Below are 22,991 nucleotides of genomic sequence, written 5' to 3'. Positions count from 1 at the left end.
TCTGATGGAACTTCCCAGCTATCTTCGTCTGATTGCAGGCCTGTTTTCCTGGGAAAACACATGGCCACATCTATACAAACGTTGACAGTAAAATCATTAGTGAGCAGACAGACTGTTTAATTTTCCTACTAAGTGATACGTTTTATTTTGAAAGTAGAACTCATCTATTGATCTGGGACAGGCTAGTTTAGGGAAACGACTAACATTTATTTAAAAGTATGTTTAAGTACCATGGAAAAAGCAACCAAACTTTGAAATCAATGCCTGCTATATCTGGATGGAATGAATTTATAAACAGTGCTTTAATGAGGTAAATTTATGATGTCAAGGGAGCTGGAGCTTACAGACTCCCAATCTGCTTCTTCATATTTTAAGATAGTAAAAAAGTCTTTTTGGTTCATCATGGAAAGTCCAGGGAACTAGTGGGTAAGCATGTCTATCTTAATAAAAATATGTCATCTTTGTGTCGGCCAGCATCCAAACTATGTGCTTAATACTAAAATACTGATAGATTACTGACAGATGACCAGAATATAAACACAGCAGCTGTTACTCTGAAATTATGGCAGCATAAACTGGTATTTAATTCTACTGTCTCGACTTCGTCACAAATGTGCTTCAGGGAAGGGCTGAAGACACATTAGGAGCTAGTGCTGGGGCTGCAGAAAATGGACCGTGAAGGATTCCTCAGAAAGTTCAGTCATAGCTCCCTCAATCTCCTCACCATTTCAGCTGTGAAGCAGGGATACAACTATGTCATGGAGACTTTGTGAAGACCCAATGCAATTATCTATGTTAAAGAACCCCAAAATATGCTTCATATACATGGCGGGTGCTCACAAAAAGAACTAAACCTGAATTTGCAACTTATAGGCAATTTGGGGGGAAAAGCATTTTGGGGGGAAAAAGCTATCCTCCAAAATAGTTTAAACTGATATATAATGAGTGGATCTTATAAATGCTTAATTTTCTTTATTTCTACTCTCTCATTCTGACAGTGTAGCTCATATTTACACACGTTTTTACTCATAATTTTGTACCATAATTTTTATTATTTAACCCTGGATATTGATCCCTTCAAAATGGGAAAATTTCTGTAACTATCTCACTGTCAATCAGGGTGGTCCCTGCTTCAAAAAACTGTAAGGTATGTGGCACTGCTAATTATTTTGTGTTCTCTGATGTGTTATAATTTAGGTCAAAGTCCTGCAGTAATCAGTGACGGAGTGAAGGGGGTCTTCTCACAAAGAAATGTCTTCTAAGATATGCCTCACCTTTCCCCACATCAAATACTAGGTCATTCTGCTTCAAATATGAAAATGGTTTACGTTTTCAAAGAATGTCTTTGGTAGTATAAAAAACATCACCTTACGGGGCACCTGGGTGGCTCAGTCGGTTAAGTGTCTGACTCTTGATTTTGGCTCAGGATCATGTCAGGATCATGAGATCAGCCCCCATGCCGAGCTGGGTGTGGAGCCTGCTTTAGATTCTCTCTCTCTCCCGCTCTCCCTCTGCCCCTCCCCCAATCCTCTCTAAAACAAAACTAAACAAAACAAAAACAAAAAACATCACCTTTCGCATTTAACTCAAGCACTCTGCCTGGGGACGTAAAGATCTGGCTTCAGGTCACAGCTCCATCAGCTGCTTGTCTCCCCCAACCTGTTTTCTTACCTGTATCATGAGGCGGCTGCGTTGGACTGTCCCTAAGTTTTCTTCCAACTCTGAGATTCTCTCTGATCTATGTATGTCCTGCTTCCCAGTAAGATTAGCTCTCTGAAGGCATAAATCACATCCTAGGGTCCCTCAGCAACCTGCACATTACTTAACAGAGTGCCATGTGATGGATATTTGTAAAGCTGAGCCACAATTGCGTTTACCCTATAAAACAAACACGGAACCAGGATATCAAAGCTCAGAAAACAGAGCAATGATTGCAAACCAGCCATTATTTTACAGTTGTAATGGGGTCTTAGTGATCCTACTTTCAGTCAAGCAAATACTCTAGGCAGTGAGAAGCTGGGAGAAATGACTACCAGGACAGTTTCTCTGTGAAGTATTCTGTCCTCCTGGCTCCATAAACCACCACAGTGTTCCTGACTTTGAGATGTACTCTTTGTACACTGCGACAGGCAGCATGGCAAGCAGCCTCTAAGATGCCCCCCGACCCCCACCTCCTGGTACTCATACCCTCGTGTAGTCCCTCCTACAACATCCCAGGTGCAGTCTATGTAGTTTACAGCACGCGGGGGAGGTGATGCTACGTCACTTTCACAATTAGGTGTAAAAGCCTGGTTTCTGTCTGGGGAGTTCTCTCACTTGCTCACTTTCTTGCCCTCATGGAGACCGGATGCTCTGGGGGAAGCACCAGGAAGGGGCCCTCATGTAAGGAGCTGAAGCCTGCTGCCAACAGTGTGTGAGCCTGGGGACAGATCCCTCGGCCCCAGTCAAATCCTCAGCTCCACCAACAGCCTGATTACAGCCTCACGAGAGACCTGGAGCCAGACCCACCCCGCGAAGCTGCTCCCACATCCCTGAGCCCCAGAAACTGAAGTAATCAATGTTTGTTCAAACTGCTATTTCTTGACCAGATGATTATAACTTTCTAACTGTTGTCTCTATAAAAAGTATCACCCCTCTAGTCCATTCTTGCCGCCAGGGAAATATTTGAAACATGATTCTACTTGTGCCTCTCCTCTGCCCAAAATCTTTTAGTAGCTCCCTATTACTCACAGGGTAAAATCAAAACTCTGTATCATGTCCTACAGGCCTTCATGAACTGGCCTCTGCCGGCCTCTCTGGCTTTCTCTGAACCTCAAGGCACTTTTAATCCCCCAAGTAGGCTAACTAGTTTTCTTGTTCTGATATCCCTATTATACTGTTCCCTTTGCCCAGAATGTTCACACAATGGGCCAGTCATATGAATCCTTCAGGATTCAGTTCAAAGATCATTCTCTGTGCATGGATTTATTTAATTGATTACATTATTCTCTTAGATACAAATGATAGTGCCTAGCTTGCAGAGAGGCTTTATACATTTAATTGAGTCCAACATATTTTGTTGAGCACCTGTATTTTTGTGTGTGTCAGGCACTTTTTTATAAGGCACTAGGAATAATAAAAAAATATTAGACAGGGCCCTGAACCTTAAAGAGCCTACAGTTCATCAGGGAAGTTAGAAAATAAGCTACTGATTATAAATGATATGAATGTTACAAAAATAAGGGAATTCAGAGTATTCTGGGCAGCTGAGGTGGGAGAGGGGCACCTGACCTATTCCATGGGCTTAGGAAAGCTTTCCCTGAATATTTGAGTAAGGGATTTAAGAAAAACTTAAAGATGTTAAATCAGGATAAAAGCAGTCCAAAAATCAAAATCAGGAAGTAAAATGGAAGAGACATGGTCTGGTAGTAATATATGTGGAAGGAACCATGAACCAGAATTGACAAAAGGCACAATGTAGGATGTAACTGGAAAAAACACTTGGTCATCACCATTCGAAATACAGCATAGAGTCTGGAGATAACTCCATTATGCTCCGTACTCATAGCCCTCCATAAGAGGTGAAAAAACCAGAACCCATCCAAAAGAGAGTGATCAGAAGGGAGACCATAATAAGAAAAGCTTCTGAAAACTGGAAGCCTGGGTGTATGAAGACTCAGAGGGTATACACAGAGTATAAGTAGCAAGAGGTTTGTCATGCGGAAGAAAGATTACATTTATACATAATCCTGTGGATTTATAGGCAGAGTGAGGAAGAGAAAGAAGAGGAACAATTTATAAACTGCGAGAGCTATTTAGCAGTCTTCGTCCTCGGAGGGGACCGTATCTCAAGTGGTTGGCGGGGCGCCTGGGCGGCTCAGTGGGCTAATCAGCTGCCTTCACCTCAGGTCATGATCTCCAGGTCCTGGGATCCAGCCCCACATCGGCCTTTCTGCTCAGTAAGGAGTCTGCTTCTCTCTCTCTCTCCCTCTCCCTCTGCCCCTTCCCACTGCTCGTTCTCTATTTCTCTCAAATAAATAAGTAAAATCTTAAAAAAAAATAAATGAAGTGGTTGGCCACTGAGTGAAGTATGGCAGAAGGAAACCCTGACACCGGAAGGGAGTTAGCGTGGATGACTGTACCAAAGCCTTTTACCCTGATATCTTATGGCTTGACAACATGAGTATTAGTGAGTCTTTGTCCTAATCTATACTGTGGTGATACCAAGTGGATCACATTTTCCACAAGGTTCTGTCTGTATAATAGTAGAATGAAAACAAAGACATGGGCTTTTGATATCCTCACAGAGGCTAAGGTCTTCCTAACAACCCCGCTCCTAGCAACAAACTATTTTACAGTTCACATTTGTCTCATTATTTAATCTAAATCTTATGTTTAAGGCATACGACTGTTTCTGTAAAATCTGTAATAAATACGGAAGAAACTATCTCTATGGATATTTGGTTAAGTTCAAAGGCATTTCTTGCCTGATGTACTCAAGATTCCCAAAGCAAAAGCTCTAACAATCTGTATCCATATTTTCAATTGCAACATTCTAGATTCAGAAAAATATAGATTTCTGAGGACTCTTTCACCTTTACTTGTGAAAGCCCAAGAAGAGGAGCAGTCTCCAATGTGAACAGAATTACAGCATCTTTGACACGTATACTCCTGAGATGACGCTGCCCTATCACCCGCTCTCAGCCGTGTCTTAAATAACAAGGAAATTATCAGCAAGTCCTGTAGGAACTATGTAGCACTCCACAGAAAGTAAGGATCCCCACTGTTTCCAGGTGGTATCACCGTAGAAGAGAAAACAGAGGAGTCAAGCCTGTGTTAAGTAGTTTCTCAGAAAAACAGAAACTCGAGATTGTATGAAATGGTTCAATCTTCCAACTCACTACAAGGTCCCTGATTTTCCAGTACAAAGATAAATCCATTCTGAAGAGCTTACTATGTGTAAAATAGAGAAATAAGTCAGATTTTGAACAGTTAGTAGGAACCTCAAACCAACTCTGTTGGCCTAAATAGATGCTGATGTCTAGTATTTATTAGTCGAAAGCTAAACCATCTGTTTGAGTAGAAACAGATTTTTGCCACAAGGGAAGAAGAGTGAAAGTGATCTCACTGAGAGCTGACGGGGCTCGGAAGGTCGGTTAGGTGCAGCGGGCTCGGCAACCGGCTCCTTCGGGTCCAGGAAGTACTCACATCCTGGAAGACGCAGTGCAACCCGATCCGAAGGAAACCTCTGGAGGCTCATGAACGTTCCCACGGATCGAAAAGTTTATTAGTTAATCAAATACTAAAAAAAGACAAACTACTCAAGAAAAAAATATACCTGCCAATAAATCCTCAAAGCAATATCACTCTCGACAAAGTGGTAAGTCTTCAGGTACAGAAAGGCAGATCTGCCATTAATCTGGTCTTTTCCATTTCAAAATCCTACTTTCAGACTTACTTTGTAGAAGTGGGCTCAGAAGAGGCTACACCAAGTGGGGATAAGCGAATGGTTTGGGAGGAGTTGAGAATGGTTACCCTGACGACTTCGCCCAGAGGAAACAAGGGTGGCAAAAAAAAGCTCTGGCAAGTCCAGCTACTTTACTCTCGTGCAATCAGCTCCGACTCCCTCCTTCAGCTGCGAGGCGCAACAGATCTTCCCTTTGAGATTTCTTTGGACAGTTTTCCTTTCTCTCCATTCCAGGCCTTTCACAACCTCACCCCAAAATTGGTGCAATGCATCCTAGCTCATCTTCCCTAACTTTTTTTTTTCACTTACAGACCTCAGCCACATTAACAGTCTCTCAACAGAGCACTCAGTGTGTATTTTTATGCTGGAGAGCTTCAAGTCACTTCCTTAACTCATTAATGACCTACATCATTACTGCATCCCATGCAGTAAACACTGTTTCGCTTCCTCTTCAAGTCCTCTCTTCACTGTCTCCTCCCAGACACTCTACTCGATCCCAACTTAGCACATGACTGAATGCCACAGTGAGCAGCTGCTGCTGATTTGTCCACCCAATACCCATTATTTCCATATTAAGGAGGATCCATATTTTTTTCAGATCACAGTGTGCCTAGTTAAAACACTGTATCTCCGAGCCTCCCTTGAAGCTAGGCGTATGCATGTGACACAGTCTGTATGTCCCATGAGACATCAGCAAAAGTCTGCTAGAAATTTCTGGACAATGTTTGCTTTCCTGATAGATGCCATGCCTTCCTCCTTTTGTTTTTGTCTGAAATACAGATATCAGGGCTTGAGCTGTAGCAGCCACTTTGAGAACATCTGAGAAAGGCCAAGAGAATTAAAGCAACCTTAGTCCTAGCATCTTATGTTGTTGAACAAGCACCAGCAGCTAGATTGGTTCGTTGCTATGGACTTGTCAATATATAAGAAAAATTGAATCCAATTTAAGACAATGTTTAGTTAAGGTTTTCTGTTACTTGTATCTAAATGCAATCCTCACATTAAAAAATATCCTTCTTCTTATCCTCCTCTAAGTTTCCTTTATAGTCCAGTTCAAGTTTTACCTCCCAAGGTACCAAGATTCTAGTATCTATTGTATTCTTCAAATTTTTGATCCAATGCCAGAGGCGTTAAGATTTATAACTACCCAGTACTTAACTGATTATCAGCATATTCTTTCTGGTTTAGAACTGATCAAAATCATCACTGCTGCTCTAGGCCTGGCTGGTGACTTAGCATCCCTAGACAAGGTACGCTAAAAAGGGACCTACAGAATTGAGCCAAATTTTACCCACACTGTAAAGGTAATCTGAATCATATTCTGCCTCGCACAGGTGACTGTTTTCTCATGAGAAAACTGCCAGTTCAACCCAGGGGATCAACATGAAGACCCAGGCCTTTGTGAAGGTACTTTGTGAAGCTGTTTATCGCAGCTGGTACGGTCAATGTTGACACTCCTCATTATACCTGCCAGCTACACATAATTCATAGATCTGTGGATATATATTGAAAGAAAAAATATTTCCTTTTGTGAGTAGTGTCATTTTTCTCCTTTTGTCAGTAGGAATTCTCACTGTGGAAATTGTACTACTGCTTTCAGTAGTGAGTCAAAAGTCAAACATTTGATTATATGTTTTTAAAATATTTAAAACACGGTTGGAAGAGAAGACTCCACTCACTCAACCGTCTGGACACAATTACAGAACATTGAAATGGAATAAATTGCAATGAAAATGCAAGGTTATAAACATATTTTACGAAAGTAGATAATCTGCAGGCCTTTAAGAAGAAATGACTTTGTAAGAGTAAAAGGCACAACTTTTAGGCACAATTCTCTTGCAGACAACCAGCCTGCTCGTGCAGAATGTGTCTAAAACAGGACAGTTTCCAAATACGTTTTCTTTGGGATCAAGGTTTTATGAAACTGGTGATCATCAAAAGCAGTTGTATCAACATTCTCTTATTATTAAAACCAACACATTTGTTGAGTTGGTTTGCTTCTGGTCCTTCTATTACATCCGCTTCAACTAAAAAGATGTTTCATTGCTAGTGAGTTCTTCTAGATTTTCTTTACATGGAAATTACTCTGAGATTAAATATAAATACAGTTTAGCCTTGTAGTCATTTGTTCATCCACCTGAACCCGTGCCAAGGGCAGGGTAGAATCGGAAGTTTTCTCTTTCCTACTCAGGAACCACACTAACTCAGGCACATGATACACAGGGAAGGGGAACAGCAGAACCAAATCACTCAAAGTGTTGGTCAGATTATGCATCTGCTAATGGCTGTGTTCCTTCCCTGTGAAAGATGTCTACAAAGTAGCTACCGTTAAAAGTAAGATCTCTTCTATGGTCTATTTTGTTGAATTACTTATGAAGAAAGAAAGGAAATGAGCAGTTTCACCACAATGTAAGTGGAAATATTTTAAAAGCGGGAAATGTTGTCTTATAGTACAAGGAAAACTTCCAGAATCCTCTTTTTAAAAACAGCAATAGCCTCTAATTTATCATCCACTGCTCTGCCAACCATCTGCAATCAAAAAGCTTTCTTAAAGCATACCTAGTATTTCACTTTACTTCAATAATCTTCAGTGTGAAGACTTCTTCAAAGACACACTTTCTTACAGCTTCACTAACCTGTTTTCAACTGTCATATGAGACAAAGGAAATCAAGTAACAAAGAGAATGCAAAATGAAATAAATTACAAAAATTAAATTGGCAATAGAAAACACAGAATGATGTAACTAGTATTTTCTAAATGGCATTAATTTCACACCCATATCCTACTCTCTTTAGCTATTTCTTGTACAAACTTTTTTCCATAGCTCAAAACCACAAAGTAGAGTCATTATACGTTATAGTTTAAGACCAGATATTGACTTGGGAATCTAATTTACTTCGCCAAAATTGGAAAATCAAATTCCTCTTCCCAAATATCCCTATCCAGGGTACTACAGAAACCAACTGCTCAATAAAATTTGACTTTATGTCTTCCACCACCCTCTCCAAAATCCTATAGGCACCACTAAAGTCAGAGAGAGGGATCAAACCCACAACTCATGTTCTTTCCAAGTTACATGTAACTTTTGAACTCAGAAATGGCAGAAAATACATTTTATTCAACTTTCTCAAATTCTTACACTGCTCAGGATGAAAAACTATGTCAGAGATATCCTCACAACATCTCAGCTCTTGCAAGAAACAGGTGCCCAAATGTTTCTGTGTGCATATAACTTACAGTACTGCCTGTCAAATTCATACACCCAATACGCCAAAGAAATCCATCTCTGGATCTTGGAGAGTTCTATACTTCCTTTTTTTTTTTTTTTTTTTTTTTTTTTTGCATGTGCTTTCCTTTGTAGAACAGTTGTTGAAAGGAGGTTAATAGTTTCAATTCACTCTTTACTATGAACTCCAAATCTCAACCAATATGGTTGAAAAGTAACTAGTAAACACTTAATTTATATTCGGAAAGATTAGACTAAACTATACTTGCCAACTGTTCTTAAGAACGTGAAGAATTAAAATAGTAAAATCTTTCAAGTGACCACAAAGTACTGACCAAGTAACATTTACCTCACTTATCCAGCCAGTCAACAAACCTGCGTCTGTCCAATTCAAAACACAGGGATTACATTGTATCGTGCTGCTCTCAACAGATGGGCACAGCTTTACACCATAAGGGATAAAGTGGTATAAAAAAACTATCTTAAATTCTGGAATCCCAAATATTTTTGATATTCACACATCTGTCTTTAATACTGAAATAACAGTATAATAATTAGTTGAACATATTTTATACACTTTCTGAAATCCCGGCTCTGTTATGTAATGGCTGTGTAAGTAGTACAAATTACCCTGTTGGGCTTTAATATCTTCCTCTATAAAATGAGGATAATACTTAGCTGGCAGGTGAGCATTACATGAACTAACTTGTATCAAAGTGTCTCATCTTGCTATTTTCCTACACCAGACACTATTCTAGGTGCTGAGGTGTAGGTGGCAAACATGAGAAACCAGTTTCCTATCCTCACAGAGGAGGAGAAACTGGCTAAGCTGACTGAGAAGGAGACAAAGGAGGAAAACTAGACAAGCCACAGTATCATGAAAGCCTACAAAATGACGTTTTTCAAAAGGAGGGAATGTCAAAACTGTACTTCAGGAGAATGGCTGCAAAGGGGTATGAGGAGACTTTCTGAAGTAATGAAAACAGCTGTATCATGATCGAGTGGTAGTTTCACAATTGTTTACATTTGTCAAAACTCATTACATGGTACACATAAAATTGCTGATTTTTACTGTATGTTATGCTATACCTCAGTGACTCTGGTTTCTAAAAAGTGTGTATGTCATGAAAGACCATTTTTTTAAAAGGCAAGGGTTCTAGATGAAAGGATACTAAAGAGGTGTGCCAGGTGGGTGTAATGTATGGTCTTTGACTCGACACAGAACCGAGTCAAACTGGAAATGTGAACATGGACTATATATTAAACTGTACAGTATCAGTGCTAAACGTATTTCTTTTTAAAGTGTGGTCATTTTCTTGGGCTTATGTAGGAGAATACCCCTTTTTTAGCAGATGCATATCCAGGTATTTGGGGGTAACATATAAGAATGTCTGCAATCTAGTCTCAAAGGTTCAGAAGAAAGCACACGTGAGTGTGGAGGAGAGACCAGGAGATAAGCAGATGAAGGCACAGAGTACAGGCACTCTTTTAACCTGAAGGGTAGTGGAGAAACAGGACGTGGCATTATTAGTCTCCCCACACCAAAAGTAGTGTGAAGACGTTCTGTGTGCTGATGGGAATGAACCGGTAGGCAAGAGGGTGACGGTGCAGGATAGAAAGGGTATCAGTGTAGGAGCAAAGTCTTTGAAACGGTGAGAGGGGCTGGGACGCAGGGTCCAAAAGGAAGGAATCACCTTAGACAATGTGGATGATTACAGTGACAAAGGGGCACAAGTGTCTATGCTGAAAATGACCAGGCACTATTTAAAGCATTTTTCCTCAATTCTCACATCAACTCTAAGATAAAGGCATTACTAATATCTCCTTATACAGATGAGGAAGGTGAGGTACTGAAAAACTAAGTAACTTGCCCAGCGACACATACCTAATAATAGCAAACCGAGCTTTAGAATGCAATGGCGGAGACCTTCCTCCCAGCGCGACAGGGCAGGCAGGGTCTGTGCGTCTCAGAAGCAGCTGTGCTTCCGGCAGTGGCACACGAGGTAGCTCTTACACGAGTACATCTGTTTTCTCAGCGTAGCTTCTGGTGAGTTCATCAGCTGATGGGGTGGGCAGAGGGGATGTTGGGGATTTGAGAAGAGAGGGCGAGAGATTCTTGTTTCAGACAGAAGGCAAGCGAAATTACTAGGAATGACTGACAGTACTGAATGCTCCTGTGGAATTAACAGTCATAAATTTGCAGTGAATCTACTTGTCCTGACTAGAAGGTATTTTCTGGCCATTTTCAGCTGCTTGAGAGCAGGCATAAAGAGGAGAGCTGGGTTTAACTAGGGGGGGGGGATTTTACAGACAAGTCGGACCTAAGGAAAAAAGAAACCAGGGTGTAAGGAGCGTTGCAAGAGAGGGGGGTGCAATCCAGGCTAGAGAAGGAGGAGTATATGACCATTACGAACGTGATCCGTGTGGAAAAAGCGGTGGGGTCGGAGGCCTGGAGATGTGAGGTCAGAGAGTAGTTGGGAGGATGGTAAGAGTACGGAGGAGTGGGATGCTTGGAGAGGGTATTTCAAGAGCAGGGCCCTTACCGAGGAGGAGGAGGTCTAGAGTGTGACCATGTGGGTGGGAGGCTGAGGGGTACAGAATAAAAGACAACAGGACTGGGGCGCCTGGGTGGCACAGTCGGTTGAGTGTCCAACTCTTGACTTTGGCTCAGGGCATGATCTCCTGGTCCTGGGATCGAGCCCCAAGTCTGGCTCCACACTCATCAGGGAGTCTGCTTCTCCCTGAGCTTGTGCACTTTCTCTAATAAATAAATCATCTTGAAAGAAAAAAGACAATGGGATCAAAAGGGGCCAGGGTGCCGGATGAGTCCTCTGTGTGGATGCCCAAGTTACAGAGAGACAGCAGGAGCGGTGCAGTCATCAGTGCAGACGGGCTAGAAGACAGCGACAAACCAGCGTAAGCAGAGTAAAGGCCGACATTATGCACTTGAAGATGTCAGGGGGACTGACGGAGAAAGAAGGAGAGATCGTTTGGAAGTTGTGGGGGGAGCAAAGATATACCCGCCCCACCTGTAGGCTCACAGGCACATAAGGTGAGGAGGCAAATCCAGATTCTAATGTGAGAAGTACCCTCAGAGCACGAAGGTGGAGGGACTGCTCAGGAAGAGACTGCGGATACAGCACGACGCTTGGCACGCGGCACATATTCAACCAGTATTTCTCGAATTTGAATCTTAACTTTTCAAATAGTTTACTATACCCTAAAAAGGAAAAAAAACTAAATTTATTTATAAAGAAATCAAAGCCAGATTAAAAAGGAAATGATCTTCTAATGATTGTATTTTTCAAATCCATGAAAGGCTCATTTTCAAAAATTAGCCCCCTGGCCAAGATCAACAGAGTCCGACAGCATCTTATTGTTTTTGGCTTAGTAAATACGGAAAGCTCACTGTCATAAAATAAAACCAGGCATTCTCTTGCCTAAGAATTCAATATCAGAACAAAATTAAGTGAACTCTGTCTTGTTCAAGTTTAGATAATAGCCCTTCTGAGCATAAGCTGATCAGAACTCAAATCTATTATGGTTCAAGCAGAGAAACCTAGGAACCTATGAAATAAGAATAAATGATATTTCCTAAACATATTCTTTGGAGTGCAATACAGTACACTCTGGAATATACTGTCCTTCTTGAAGTAGTCGTAGGGCTGCTCCATGAAAGCTTTGGGGTATGCCTTTCCTGAAGGAAGATAAGTTCTTCTCAATGTTACAGTTTTTGTTTTTTTTAAATTTGTTCTAAATGTCTTTGTAAGACTAAGAAAATGTCATAATTCTGGGGCGCCTGGGTGGCATAGCGGTTAAGCGTCTGCCTTCGGCTCAGGGCGTGATCCCGGCGTTATGGGATCGAGCCCCACATCAGGCTCCTCCACTATGAGCCTGCTTCTTCCTCTCCCACTCCCCCTGCTTGTGTTCCCTCTCTCGCTGGCTGTCTCTATCTGTGTCGAATAAATAAATAAAATCTTAAAAAAAAAAAAAAGAAAATGTCATAATTCTTTTATGCTTTACCAAAACAGATGCTTTCTTTTCTATCTATAAAGCTACCTCGGGGAGCCTGGGTGGCTCAGGTGGTTAAGTGTCTGACTCTATTTCAGCTCAGGTCATGATCTCAGGGTCGTGAGATTGAGCCCCACATAGGGTTCTGCACTCAGTGGGGAGGTCTGCTTGAGATTCTCTCTCTCCGCCTCCCTCTGCCCTCCCCCTGCACATGCGCCCGCATACACACACACTCTCTCTAAAATAAATAAATCAATCTTTAAAAAAAAAAAAAGCTACCTTCTAATCCCCCCCTTTTTTTTTTCAGAGAGGGAAGGTGGAGATGGGCAGAGGGAGAGGGAGAGAGCTAATCTTAAGCAGGCTCCATCCTAGGCAGGGCTCGATCTCACAACCTTGAGATCATGACCTCCTAAGCGTTTCTTTTTTTTCTTAAGATTTTATTTATTGATCTTATTTTAGAGAGCGAACTTGAACAGGACGGGGCAAAGGGAGAGAATCTCAAGCAGACTCTGAGCTGGGCATGGAGGCCAATGTGGGGCTCGACCCCATGATCTCAGGAGATCATGACCTGAGCCAAAACCAAGAGCCAGACACTCAACCAACTGAGCCCTGCAGGTGTCCCTATGACCTCTAAGCATTTCTAATAAGCAGTCTGCATACAGCTCAACGAAACTCTACAGTCCTCTATAGTCTTAAAATGTAAAATGAATACCTAATATTTTTTCTCTAAGACTAAATTTTATTGGAATTTATCTAGAATCCCAGTTTTTTGTGTTTTTTTTTAATATAATTTTATTTGGTTGTTTAACTATGATCATCAATCAGAATGTGGACTGGTTCACCTGCAGGTTAGTTCAAAAGGCTTTTCACTTTGGGGCTTATTAATAAACTATGAGGTTCTTACTATTAGATAGAAAATGTACTGGGAGTTCCATTATACCAGATAAACGAACTTGAGAAGGATAGCCAATCCTCCTAGTTTCATTAGAGCCTAACATGATGTGTCAGAGAAAGCAGTCAGTCAACCATGTACACTGTGCTCACTGACAACACACGGCTGGCACTGGGAGTAAGAGATTTCTCTTTTCCATGAAGAACCCAGCTGGAAGCAATCTCTCCTTTACTAAATTTCTTTACTACTTTGTATATTCCTTATGGGACCTTCTCTTTGGAGTACAGTGACTTCTGGGCTTATTCTTCTTTCTCGATTATAAGCAAGACGCCTCAACATCCTTAGATGGTCTCAAGGTATGACAGCATTATTTGTAATTCATGTAATACCCAGCACTAGTAGGAGAACAAAATGCAATGGTAACACTATCAATTCCAAATTCATCAGTAGTATGGACTAAACAGGCTTGTGATGCTTTGTCTGGAAATCATGACACAATACAGGAAACTGCTTTGAGTTCCCAAAACCCAACTTACAAATTCACTCTCAGAACCCAGCAGGGAATATACTATATGTAAAACCAGAAAGGCTACAGTAAGTCCGTACAGCAGTCAAGATGCTAACTTCTCCGATTTTGTAAACAAGAGAATTTTTCCTCTTAAAAATAGAGTAATTTTAAAAGTAACTTTAAATGCAATCTGTAATTTTTAAAAGTTATTTTTAAAGAGAGTATAGGAATTTAAAAATAAATCTGTGAAAAAAATGGGAAATGTTTCAAAATTAACGCATGGATATATGTCTGACCGACCACTTTAAATGTCTTTTGGTTAATCCAGAGAATAGTGGTTAAACAAAGCAATCTTACGTCATTCATAAACCCAAATTTCAACTTACCATTTATGTTTATTGCTGGTAATACTATTGACATCTTTGGTCTTGTGGTCTTGTTGTGGGTAGTGGCCGGTAACAGCAGGTGATCCTAAGAATAACAGAGAACAACGTGTTATAACAACTGGCTTAGTCTTCTAATGGGCACAAATCAGTTTCTAAGATGCCAACGTTTCATTGAGATCATAAACAAAAATGACATTTTTTTATTTTAACTTGGCTTAGAAGTAATTAGCTACAAATCATCTTACGATTTACTGAGTGTCTCTCATTACCAGGTTCTATGGGGTATTCTTGGAATACTCCCAGGTTCTGAAACATACATGCTGTGGTATACTGCAAAGAGTACTGGTCAAGGAATCCAGACAGAAGGACTGTAATTCTAGATCTACCACTAATCGCTGTATGATCTGGGTCTATTTCCAGTCCTGTAAAATGAGGGGGCTAGACTAGGTAATATCACAAGATACTGAAATTATCTATCCAGTACAGTCATTTTCACTTTTTTTTTTTTTAAGAGGAGGAACATTTCTGCCCCCCCCCAATTCTGATTACAGATTACTAATACATAATAGAGATTCTGTTTGCAAACTGCCTTAATGCCAGAGTCTGGAACTTTGCCTGCTTAGCCTCCCCTTCTCCCTTGAAGCAATCACAGCGTTAGATTTCTTTTGGTAAGCAATAAGTATATACTAAAGAAGAGGTATAGTTCTTGCCCTTAAAAAGCATACAGTTCAATGGAAGAATTAAAACAATTATAAATGCACGTCTAGCACAATTATAAAGTTCCAAATGTAATACTGCCAACTTTTGATCATCTGTAAGTGACCCGTGGCATCTGAGGGTTCTGGTTTCCAACCACATACATACTGAAAGTAAGATGAGCCAAGAGGAGTCTGGCTTCAAAAAAGGGGGGGGGTATGTGTGTTTTGGAAAAGGTATGTACGACTGTACGTATTCCAAAGCTGATTATAAATGACTTATGACTTTGATATGAACTACTGTTTAAACATCAATAACTCCTTTTTCCTAGCAAAAACATAGGAATCGTCACAGCAAAAAGAAAAAAACAAACCATATATTAGTGTTTCCACTTAAGGGAGCATGGTTAAACTGAGATAGAACTGAACCTGATATTAACCCCCTTGCTTCCCTCTCTTGCTCCTCTGCCCCCTTGCTTCATCACTCATTCAGCAAACTTGCTACAGGGAAGGACTCATTACAAGGAGGATTTAACACAGCTGAAGGTAATAAAAATTCAATGCAACTTAGTTCAAAGGTCAGTGTAATTACGAAATGCAATTATCAGCAAACTGAAGGAAAAAATCTAGAATGCAAAAAACTGAAATGAATATACATGAACAGAACTGTATAGAAAACATTTCCAGTAACAGCTTGTCCTTTGTTTTAACTCAAGGCAGCATTTCCGTGAGAACAGATTTTTTTTTTTTTTTAAAGTGGGAGGAAAGATGAGTGAAATTGTTCTGTTAGAATTCCAGCATTGCAGCATGGGAGATTTTTTTTTTTTTTAAGTGCATTGTTAGACAAAAAGATCACACATTTCTCAGTAAGATAACATAATATAACCAAGAAAAAACAAAATTTCCTGATCTTCATGCCATGAAAATTATAAATAGCTTAATTCCTATAATTAAAATACTGCTTCAGGGTCCCCAAAATTGAATGAGAAAACAAACCAACAAACTTGCAAGCCCCAAATTAAAGCTACTGTAAAAACAAACACACTGAGATTCCATTGGTCATGGGTTAAGGTCAGGCTCAGACTTAAATCTGAGTTTCCTGCTAAGATCTAGATGCCACACTAAACGTTGTTTTTAAACATGATTTTCTGAACAGAATGTCTCCTACTTTCTTTCTTCATTAAATTTCAAACAAAGTAGTTACTTTTGCAGGAGAAAGCCAAAAAACACATTATATTTATGAAAAAGGAGAATCACATCTTGAATGCATAAAAATTATTAGAGTTAACCAGCCTTACCTCTAAAGTTTGCAAACTGCGGAGGGTGGGCGGCAGGGAGGAGACCCGGAATTTAAAGTGCTTGTTTGGGGCGCCTGGGTGGCTCAGTTGGTTAAGTGTCTGCCTTCAGCTCAGGTCATGATCCCAGGGTCCTGGTATCGAGTCCCACATCGGGCTCCCTGGTCAGTGTGGAGTCTGCTTCTCCCTCTACCCAACCCCTGCTCATGTTCGCTCTCTCTTTTGTTTTTTCTCTCTCTCTCTCTCAAATTTTTTAAACTCTTTAAACTGCTTGTTTACCACAGAACTGCAGAGAATCAAAGCCAGTATACTACGAATTCTAATAGTACTTATATTAAAAAATAATTTATACACACAAACATCTGGGAGAGTGTCGTTGATTCATTTAACATTTACTTTCACTTCCTCAAATTAAATGCTCCTTGCTGTAACAGTGACTGAATCACTTTTTTCTCCCCAACTGTGTTCATCTCACTCCTTTTTAGCATATTAATTCTATTAGTGATGTTTTCAGAAACAAACAAGCTTTATTTTGGCACTGTTGCTGAAATCTATGTCACTAGTTTTAGGATATCTCCAAATGCACTCCTGAAAAGCCTCTATAGGACTGAGATACCATGGGATATCTTCAGGGAGGAAACTTTGTGGACAGAGTCCACATTGTTATTTTTATTCCCAGAAGAAGTCAGAGAAACACTGGTCGGAAAACACCAAAGCATTTCACTGTGAGAATAAAACAGTTTTCCAATGTTACACAACATCATGCATGAGAAAATCTGCTATTTTCATACAATTCTCCCAATCCCCTTCTCCACGCACTTTGTTAGAAGAAAACCAAAATATTAGTGCATAATGCAGCATCCAAAATTACGTTTCTTCTCTTTTTGAGAGGGCTAAAGCACTGGAGACTAACCTATCAAAAGAACAGGACATTTTGCTCAGCTGAAGGTTGAAATTTTAATTCACAATAAAATTAAGGTCCCAGTAAGTGTTGTCTAATGTTGATTCTACATATCCGTGTAGAGTGGAAACTGACCTCAAACTCAACGGACTGCTGAGATTGAATGACCCTTCCTACTTCCCTCTAAAACTTACTGAAGACCACAGCACAAGTGAACATTCGTGACTGGTTGTGTTTTTCCTCCCCAAAACTACTTTTGCTAATTGTATTTGTTAGGGTAACTGTGTAATTTGAAACAATTTAGGGAAACTGGGGGTGCCTGAGTGGCGCCATCAGCTAAGCATCAGACTCTCGGTTTTGGCTCAGGTAATGATCTCAGGGACTCGAGACTGAGCCCCAGGTTGGGCTCCAAACTCAGTGCGGAATCCACTTGAGATTCTCTCTCCCTCTCCCTCTGCCCCTCCTGCTCATGCTTCCCCTCTCTCTCAAATAAATAAATAAATTTTTAAAAAAATATTAGGGAAATTGATTAAAAAATGTGTGAAAAGGAAAACAAGATTTAATAAAAGTGAATAGTTTAAAAAATTCACTCATTCCAAGACAACCATAAAAGACTGAGAAAAAAACATACTAGTCTGCATTCAAATTGCTTAAAAATATCTTAAAATTCTTAATCTAATTTAGAGTAAGAGTAACCAATACTGGAAATTATGGTTGATGCATTGTGAGTGTAGTTTGTGTTGAAAGGCAACTATGGAACTGTCCTAGATCTGGACTCAAACAAAAGGTGTTGGCCAAACACCAAACTTGGCAAACAAGTCCACATTTATATAATTAAATGAAATAAATTTAAAATATACGTATTATTTTGATGATCTTCTGCTTTAACCAATTTTGTTACTACATAGATCATCCAGTAGTCTCTACTATACTAGGTTAGACAGCTTGTCTTGTTTTAGGAAACTCTGACCTAAGGCTGGGGTCCCATATCTTTGATAGAAAGGAATGTATTTAATATCTAATGATGTTTCCTGGGCAATGAGGGAAACAGTCTACAACAGGCTGCACTCTGACACGGAACAGCTTTTATCTGGATCAACATGGGCCTCTATTTGTCAAATTTTGCATGTCAGGCGCGTATTAACAACAATGACTTAACATTTTATATTTGGTCCATATCCACTGGATTCCAGAGATGGGCTTGGTTTTTCAAAATAAAACCGTTAAAACCAGATCAAAAATCAAAAGCATCTATCCTCATTTTAAAAATAGTTTTGCATAATTTTTTTCTCATCTATGTTCCCATCCTGGAGAGCTCTTGTTTTCTATCACTCTATCTCATTTATCTCATGAAGTCTCTGGCAAGCGACCGAACTAAGTGAAGGGCGTATCAAAGCTTGGAAATAGGACAGCCAAAGCAGCAACGAGGAGCAGGCCTTCCAAAGCTCTTTATCAAAGTCAAACATTCTGAATTTATGTGTCTGCTAAGAACTGTATTAATTGTTGATCAGAAATCAAATGTGTCCAAACATGAAAGCAACTGAAAAGCAAAGACAATTAAGACACTTGAAATCATTAAAATACACAAATACACACAGTGACATATCCTAAAAAAAATGTAAAGAAAAAACAGTTAGAGGTAGTAAAACTAAGTAGAATGTGATTTAATCATTTAAAAAGTCTATTAAAATGTCTATGATGTAGGGCTTCCCATTATAGTATAAACATAAGCTAAGTACATTACTCACCCCCAACCTAGAAATAGTTAATATAAACAGCTAATATGAATGCAGTATTTGTGCCACTAACGTACGCAATAAAACTACAGACCAATAAAAGGAAATGTAAAGCTTGCATGAGCACCATTACTATGCACAGCAGCCAGAGGAAGAATAAATCAAAACTATTAGTGCACAACAGCTGGCTCGAGAGGGAGCCAAGGCTTACATTTCACAAGAGCAAAATTTTGACACTACGTTCAAACCTGATAAATGCTGCCAGGGTCACCAGAGGAAAGATTAGCTTGAAATCCTAGTAAGTACAAACTCATTTTGCTTGAAGATACGGTTCTCATATCAAACTCTGTGGGAGTCTCCAAGCCCTCCCAACTGACTCTGACCTCCCCTTTTACTTGCACAAAAATGTGTAAGGTTGTACCATACAAAACTGTCATTTTTTGTGGGTCAAATATCAGTAATTTCATAAAGTTCAACCTAACAGTTATTATATATGCCTCTCTTTTTTAAAAATAATTTAAAAGAGACCCAATATGGGGCCCGAACACACAACCCCTAAATCAAGAGTTGCATGCTCTACTGACTGAGCCAGCCAGGTACCCTGATCTGCCTCTCTAAGATTTATTTATTTGAGAGAGAGAGAGCGCGCGCACGTACGCACACACACGAGCGAGCAGGAGGAGGGACAGAGGGAGAAGCAGACTCCCTGATGGGCAAGGAGCCAGTGGGCTAATCCCAGGACCCTGAGATCATGACCCGGGCCTAAGTCAGCCCCTTAACCTACCAAACCACCCAGGTACCCCGCCTCTCTTTTTTAAAAGTAGAATTAATTTGGAGTTTCTTGGTCAACATGGTTTCTTGTAAATACTTTCCCAAGGATACGACAGTAGCTTCCAAATCATTCTTCTCTCTTAATGAGAGTTTGCAGGGAAAGTGTTTCTAAACCAGGTCAGGACTGTTTTCCCTAGAGAAAGAACTTCGACAAAATGCTGGTTATGTGCTTTGAACAGGGTTCAGGCCAGCAAGTCTTTGACCCCGTACTTCATATTACTCCATTCAATAACTCAAGTTAATCAAGTTCAAAACTTTGTCAGCTCTAATACAGAGTTTTTCAAAAGCTGCACAGTGTGTGGTTTAGGGAAATAGAGTAGGACCCCTGAAACTTGCTCTCAATCGTCATTTTTGTTGAGTGCCAACAGTGTGGCAATCCAAAATAATGTCTTAAGGAAAAAGATCAAACACTGAATGCATGAAGAGTTTAACCGTAGGCGTTTGTCAGACATAATGTTTACAAGATGTTTCATTTTAGAGAATTCACTTTGCTCAGGACTACTGGTAGGAAGTGAATTTCCTGAAGACCGCACTGCATCCTACGGATCGGCTACCAGAGTAACCACGCAGAGTGGGGAGGGAGGAGGTGGGTCTACAGCAAACTGAGCCAACGAGTTTTCTGATAAAAGATATTATTAGGAAACACTTCAAAGAAGCTGTTAAATACAGAATCTAAGAAAATTATTTTACTTTTTGTTGTAAAAAATGGGGAAAATGCTGGGTTGAGACAAAAATTAATTTTTTAAAGTTCTAGGCAGAAACTACAAAAATGGTATAAACTTGTGTAACAGCAGTCTCAAATGCTGTGTGTGTGTGTGTGTGTGTGTGTGTGTGTGTGTGTGTGTGTAACTGTCACAGCAGCGAAGAAGGGAACGCAGGGAGATACTATTCTAGCTGACTCCTTTGTATCAATGATGCTACAACTTTTTTTGGGGGGGGGAGGCACCCTACTTACTTTATATTTCTAAAGTTATCTTTCCTGCATGGTTCTGTGTCTGGATATTCCTCCACTCTCCACTAAAGATCTTGATCTTTTCTCCAAAGTAATTTTGCTCTTGGTTTCACACAAACAAACAGAAAGGACTATAAAATATCCCTACAGTGCATTTTAGGAAAGACTGGTCTCGACAAGGCAAACAACCACGTGGGGGGAAAAAAAAACAACTCCCTTAAAGTTTCTTTTAAATGTAATCTGCAATAATCTGGTTTTTCTCCTTTAGTGGACAGATTTTCTCTTGAGATCTTGGGTTAGCAAGACAGCCGAACTGGACACTTGGTCCACATTGGAAGCTGAGCTTTATTGCCAGCTACGATCCTCACTAAGGACGGAGGTATGCTGTTCTATAGACTTGTTCCAAAGAGTTCAGGAGAGTTCTCTCTTCATATCACAAACGGTATACTTTCCAGAACCTAGCACATTCTCTGCATTCTCATCAGAAACAGAACAGCAAGTTCTCAGTTTCCATTCAGTTTTAAAGTGAAGTTTGGCATACAATGCATTTGTGGGAAAGGAAGGAAAATTCTGTTTTCACTCTTTGGTCAAGTATTCTTTAAGAAAGGATTTCAACTAAATTTCAGCTAGTGATGGCTCAAAAGGCATGCTAAGGGATCACAGTATCAATTTTAAGTTCTGTAATAATTAGTTACCATTCAGAAAGCATTTCATCTTATGGCCAAAGGAAGCCAAGTTCAGAAGTCAGCATATTGACAGTAAGAGGTCTTGAAACAGAAGTTCTTAACAACGGATCCATATCAGAATCATCTACAGGTCTTCATAATGCAAACACCCAGGTTCTCCACCCCCTAACAAAATTGATAAGGTAAGTCTGAGATGGGCCAAAATTTGGCAGGGATCTCTGGGAATTCTGATGTAGACAGCGTGAGGATGCCGCTTTCACAAGCACTGGCCAGCAAGGCACAGACAGAGACTACGAGGAGACTGGGCTCCGGAGCCAGACTGCCGGGGTTTGAATTCTGCCTCTGACACCCCCATTTCTAGCTGTAGGATCTGGAGCAAGTTCCTTGATCTCTCTGTGCCCTGGTTTTCTCATCAGTAAAACAAGGACAGTAACAATACACAGTGTACAGATTGTTCATAAAGATTAAACAAGATAATTCTTTAAAGCACTTGGAACAGTGAGTGACAGGCAAGTAAAAAGCATTACTTTAAGTATTCAGTAATTTTTTAAAAAAAGGACCAAAAAGTTTGAGGTCAGAGAAGTCCTTCAGAAAATGTAACACGTAGCACAACCAGGGACACGGACACTGTTGATCAGCGTTCTTCCATCCCACCTGGTGGCTGAGAGCCACTGTTTCCCTGCCGATGACAAGCACTCACTCCCCATCCAAATTCTGAGCCTAGAAATTAAAGCTCTTTATACTCTGATCCCTTCCTGATCTGGCCTCTTTCCACCATGATCTCTCCCTCTTCCGTTTCACAAACACTACTGCCAACTGTCAGAGAAATTCTCTATAAATTCAACCAAGAGAACAAGATACCCTCACATTTAATTTTCTTTAATTTAAAAGACGGGGGGAAATAATTGAAGCACAAGTATTCAGCGTTTCTACTCTATCTCTGCTTTTTCTAAGGATTTTTTTTCAAGTGCTGCTGGATTGCATGTATGGTAGGGGTGAGGTTACAGATGGAGAGGAGAGTTGGAAGAAGCTAATTTTTTTTTTTTTAAGGTATGAGTTATTAGCAGGGAAGAAGGGTCTTGAAGCTGGAAGAGTGGAAAGGAGGTGGACAGAGAGGACTAGCCTGAGCTGTGGCCTCTGTGTGAAGATAGAGGAGAGAGAGGAGGCAGTGACTCTGGTGTGTGGGAGGTGGGGGTGGGGCGAGAGGATACTGCTGCTGTTTTATTTAATATCCCCCGTGTGGTATCTTCAAGAGACGTCATTAAAGGCCTTACATTACTTACCAAGTTTATGAGGTTTGGGATTTGTATTTATTTTTTTAAAAGTAGGCTCAACACCCATCGTGGAGCCCAATGTGGGGCTTGAACTCACAATCCTGAGATCAAGACCTGAGCTGATATCGAGTCAGACACTTAACCAACTGAG

At 40.3% G+C, this 22,991-nt stretch overlaps 1 protein-coding gene across 3 annotated transcripts in view; it reads right to left on the bottom strand.

Annotated features, from left to right (window-relative positions):
- Nucleotides 1–22,991, bottom strand: part of ATF6 (activating transcription factor 6) — a 198,598-nt gene that overhangs the window by 40,631 nt on the left and 134,976 nt on the right. For all 3 annotated transcript variants that reach the window (XM_087855905.1, XM_087855906.1, XM_045784291.2), the window contains exon 16: nt 14,471–14,555. In XM_087855905.1, coding sequence (XP_087712031.1) covers nt 14,471–14,555 — 85 coding nt within the window. The remainder of the gene's footprint in view (nt 1–14,470; nt 14,556–22,991) is intronic.

Source organism: Ursus americanus, chromosome 2 (assembly GCF_024610735.1).
Source record: "Ursus americanus isolate L20-20 chromosome 2, mUrsAme1.1.p, whole genome shotgun sequence".
NCBI classification, from domain to species: Eukaryota; Metazoa; Chordata; class Mammalia; order Carnivora; family Ursidae; genus Ursus; species Ursus americanus.
The sequence above is the reverse complement of the archived record's forward strand: the minus strand, read 5'-3'. Positions and strand labels throughout refer to the sequence as shown.